The 4,881-nt window shown below is 43.2% G+C and overlaps 1 protein-coding gene and 1 long non-coding RNA gene across 2 annotated transcripts in view; one reads left to right on the forward strand and one right to left on the reverse strand.

Moving 5' to 3' along the window:
- LOC119867950 overlaps positions 1-3,770 on the forward strand; it is a 32,427-nt gene extending 28,657 nt beyond the window's left edge. Inside the window, exon 2 of the long non-coding RNA XR_005385318.1 lies at positions 2,679-3,770. This is a non-coding gene — a long non-coding RNA (uncharacterized LOC119867950). The remainder of the gene's footprint in view (positions 1-2,678) is intronic.
- Positions 1,341-3,172, reverse strand: CRYGA (crystallin gamma A). The gene is given in 3 exon segments (NM_001113170.1): positions 1,341-1,644; positions 2,815-3,057; positions 3,161-3,172. Coding segments are annotated over 3 exon segments (525 nt in total). The 5' UTR covers positions 3,170-3,172; the 3' UTR covers positions 1,341-1,371.
- Positions 3,771-4,881: the final 1,111 nt, after the last annotated feature.

A 4,881-nucleotide genomic window follows, 5' to 3' on the forward strand; every position in this document is an offset into this window, starting at 1 on the left:
CCAATGCCAGTGCCTCACAGTCTTGATTACTGTTGTTTTGTGAGAAGTTCTAAAATTGAGAAGTACTCCTACTTTGTTCTTCTTTCTCAAGATTGTTTTGGCTATTCTGGGTCCCATGCAATTCTTCTTTTTTTTTTTTTTTTTCCATGCAATTCTATGTGAATTTTAAAATCAGTTTGATAAAGAAGTTATCTGGGACAGAGCACTATTTTTGCTTATATAAATTTGGAAAGAGAATTAGCATTCTGGGAGAACAGAATACTACAGAATCCACTTGACTTTCCACTTTAATACTTCACTCTGTGTAATTGAGTCTTTTTTAAAAAATTAAATTCAATTAATTAACATATAGAGTATTATTAGTTTCAGAGGCAGAGTTCAGTGATTCATCAGACTTATATAATACCCAGTGCTTGTTACATCACATAGGTAATTGAGTCTTAGAAATAGAAATTCATACTGGAATCCAAAATAAAGCTGACTGTATTGTACTCTTGAATTTGAGCAAACACTGGGGATACATGAATTTTCTACATTTACATTTGTGTAATAATTTAAAAATAACAAAATGTGTTCACAATCTTTCCCTATCTTTTCATCATAATCATCCTGGGATTTAGTGAAGCAGGGATCTCTCATCCACGTCTAGTCTTCAATAAAGTGATTTAGGCACAGAAAGGATAAGAAATGACTTGCTTAAGGAGATAAACCAGTAAGTAGGGTAACCAAGTATCCTGGTTTACCTGAGACTGAGGGGTTTTCCAGGATGTAGGATTTGTGATGCTAAAACTGGGAAAGTCCCTAAAAAACTAGTCTGAGTTGGTCACATTACCAGTAACTAGTAGAATTATGATAACAACCCAGGCCTTTAACACTTACTTTAACACTTCTCTTCCCAGCTGAACTCATTAAGCACGCTTGACCTTCTCTACCTTGGGAATTCTGCCTAAAAGCCCTCTCTTCACTCAGCTTTTCTTGACTAATCTGAAATTCCAGCTGCCCTAACCTTTCCAGCAGGCCCTTGTCTTTGGTATACCAGCCTCAACTTGTTCTATGTTTTTTACTTTATGTGGGTCTAAGAGTTTTTCCTTCCATTGGTCTTTTCCTCTCTTTCTCAGACTGTGAGTTGTAGAAGAAGACATGGTGCTTCTCCCTCCTCATGAGTGGGGGCTTCATAAATCCTGTTGCCTGACCAACGGGAAGTAAGTAGACATTCCAAACACCTGACCTTCAGGGTCAGGTATGTTGCCAAGGATCACCATTTATTAGAGTTCAGTGATTATGTAAGATAAACAAGAGTCACTTGGTGCCAGAAACACAATTTGCATATTTATTGCATTTTGATGTGGATCATAACAAGAAACACATAACCTAGTACAAATCGATGACCCGTCTCAGAGAGCCCACTCGGGCATCCATGGCTCCCCAGTCGTGGTAGCGCCTGTAGTCCCCCGGCCTCAGCAGGTACTGCCGCCCCCGGTAGTTGGGCATCTCATAGAGGACCCAGTAGCCCTCCAGCACATGCAGGGAGTGGAGCTCATTGAGCCGGAAGCGATCTTGGATGCAGGAGCAGTCCTCAGTGAGCTCAGAAACAAGGCCCCCGTAGTCATCTCTCTCGTACAGCCTTATCCTGTGAGAGCTGGTCTGCTGGGACCATAAACAAAAGAAGAAAAATCAATCATGTGCATCTCTGATCTCAGTAAAAGTGAGTCAGCCTGCATCTTCATGCAGCATGGTTTTCAAACCATCCTGCCGGATACATGTCCTCTCCTCACATTGTTGGGCTGACAAATTAGGAAGAATATCAAAACTGACTTGGTCTTGTGGAAGAAACAAACCTTGAAATAAAGGGAACAAAAGGGATTCCTTCGTAGGAAACCATTGGTTACAACCATATTTAGTGAGTCTGTAAGAGAGGATTTTAACTCTTTTCCATTATGGCTGCATATAACTGAGTCCTAACAAGCTTGTTTCTAACTCACTCTTCACACGTAATTTACAATCCGTATTTACTCTGAGTCCACATCTGACATTTTGCCAAGTAACTGGAACCATTTGAGATTCTTGCCTCAAAGAAATTCCTATTTTATTCGTGTGTCTTTTTGGATCTGCAAATTTCTCTAGCCTACTTTTGGTTTCACTTCTTGAATCTGCTTGTCACACCACGTAACTTGGTGTCACCAGCAAGCAGAAACACAAACTCGACGTGTTTAAAAAACATTAAGCAGCACTTTGATGAGGACCACATCCCATGAAATCCTAATTAATGATCTGTCTCTGACCCTCATAAGAGACTAGTTGATAATGACTTGTGGGAAACAGGGAGTCCCTTAGGAGCTGAGACATATTGTTCTAGTTTCTAGATCCTTCTGTCATAGAGACTGTATGGAAAACAATCAGTAATACAGTCAGGACACATCATGCCTATGTTCTCCCGTAGTCTCTTCAGTCTTCCTATCATTAAAAAATAATGACCTGGATAGGCTTTTTTTTTTTTTTTCCTTTTCTGAACATGGTGATTTTTATTTAGAGAGCAGGGATCAGCTAGGTGCTACCAAATTTAACTTTAGAGACTGTGTTGTAATTTCTTATGCCTAAGAACAATCTTGTCCTAAGTAAGAAAAAAAAAAAAAAGGTCACAGTGAGTCATAAGCCTGTTCACAATTTTTTTTTTTTAGATGCTCCAGAGTCAGGCAGTGCTATCCTTACTGTGAACACTCATCCCGAGTGGAAACAAAGGGACTCTGAGGAACAGGAATTTATGGCCACGGATCAGTGATGCTTTCACATCGGGCTGGTGGAAGCAAGACTCACGTAGGGGATGGCCTGGCAGGAGCGGATGGAGTCGCTGAAGCCCAGCCACTGCTGGTAGTCGGGGTAGTCCCCGCGCCGCAGGAAGTACTGGTGGCCCTGGTAGTTGGGGCGCTCGTAGAGCATCCAGCAGCCGCTGTCCACGCGGATGGAGTTGCAGCGGCTGAAGTAGGGCTGCAGGTTGGGGCAGTCGCTGCTGCACTCGTAGTGCCGGCCCTGGAAGCCCCGGTCCTCGTAGAAGGTGATCTACGGTGGGAAACAAGGGGGGGGGGGGCAGAAGTCAGCGAGGAAGCACCCCCAAACACAGTAGACACTCCGCTGACGTGGCCTGGCACCTCGGGGGGCTCACCTTCCCCATGGTTGTTGGCCTCGGATGATCAGCGTCCAGTGTGATGGGGACAAGTGTGGCAGCCGGTATATGTAGCAGGAGGGCTGCTGCGTTGGCAAGAACAACACAAAAGGGGCCTGGGGGTAGTGCGTGAGGGGATTTCTATGTTCTCTCTCTTTTTTTCATTTGGGATCATGGGGCAGGGGGCTCTCATTCTCTCTGGCATTTTCGAGTTCTCCTCACTAGCTCCAGTGAAAGGAATTGAGGTCAGCAGAGCCATTATGACCTTGGAGACAAAGGGCGCACTTCTCATCCTATGCAGCTCTCTAGAAATACATTACATGCCCAGCATTTTGTGTGTTTGCCTATGGAAACTGCTGAGATGGGGTTGGCGGTTCCATCTGGGGTGACTCGTGACAATCCTGTGAGTTCCAGAAGGACTTGAAGGGGTAAAGGTGACCAGAAAAATCCTCTGATTGAAAGGCAATTACATTTTCTAAATTACTTCCTTGATATGATGTGGTTTTGATAAAAGTATTTTGCATATGTTTATGTAGGGGGAAATATTAGAATGGTGTATGTATATACCAAAACATCAGTGATGGTTATCAATAAATGGTAAGATTATAGATTCTGGTTTTATGTTTTTATTTCTCCTTTTTGCTGTTTTTGATTGCCTTAATTTTTACCATAAATATATGTGACACTCATGAAATGAAAAATAAACTCCATTTGTAAACGTGTAACTCTGAGTTGCTGGGGGAAAGCAGCAAATTTTGAAAATAAGTATAATTTGTTCTGAGATCAAATGCTTCTCCTTGGACTAAAAATAAAGAGATTTCCCAAGACTCTGTGAGATGCTCTGAGAGCAGGAAAACATACAGGATCCTTCCATTCCTCTCTCTCCCACCAACCATTTTCTAGGGTTGCTTTTCTTCTCAAAACTAGCAGCATACTTTGCCTGAGTTTTCCCTTTCTGGAGCATCACTGTTTCAAGTAACTTCCTAAGTAGCTTTCTCCATTGCTGCCACCCTATTGATTTAGAAGCACCCCTCAGCTATGCAGGGGTGCGGGAGGCCTTCAGTCCCCAGCATCTTGGTCATCTGTGGGTGTGCAGAAAGACGGAGTCAAACACCTTCGTGGTTTGTGACCCACGGAGGGCTCTGAAAAGGTATCCAACCGCAACTGGCTCTGAGTGTCCACAATATGATTTGTGAAGGTCCTTGGGCAGCAAGTGAAGCAGACGTGCAGATGTCAAGAGGACAGATAGCAGTGGCCACAAAGAAAAAAATGTTCCCTCCCAACTGGCAGAGCTAGACAAAAGGAAATCAGGCAAAGCTCTAGGACACTAGATGGAGTACCCAGGGATCACAAGTCACTGAGGCATCCTCTGCCTCTCTCCCAGTGCTGCAGGCCTGCTGGTAAACCTCAGTTACAACCATAAATGAACCCATGTGGAAAAGGCAGCATCGGTCTCCCCAACCACAGCACCACATCGGGATGCCATTTCTAGGAAAAGCCAACAAACCAAACACTTGTTTTTGCACATGTTCAAGACAACTGTTCTGCAGAAAGGTGGCACATCAAACCCTTAAGAGTCACATTCACTGGGTCAAATTGTTACCACGTGTATTTATAAGCCAAACCACATGCCTACTCAGCATTTTGGAAAGTGTGGAAAGACTAGAAGATTTTCTTTTTCCTAGTAGTTATGATATTTACTGAAAGAAAACCCACACTCA

Source organism: Canis lupus, chromosome 37 (assembly GCF_011100685.1).
Source record: "Canis lupus familiaris isolate Mischka breed German Shepherd chromosome 37, alternate assembly UU_Cfam_GSD_1.0, whole genome shotgun sequence".
NCBI lineage: Eukaryota > Metazoa > Chordata > Mammalia > Carnivora > Canidae > Canis > Canis lupus.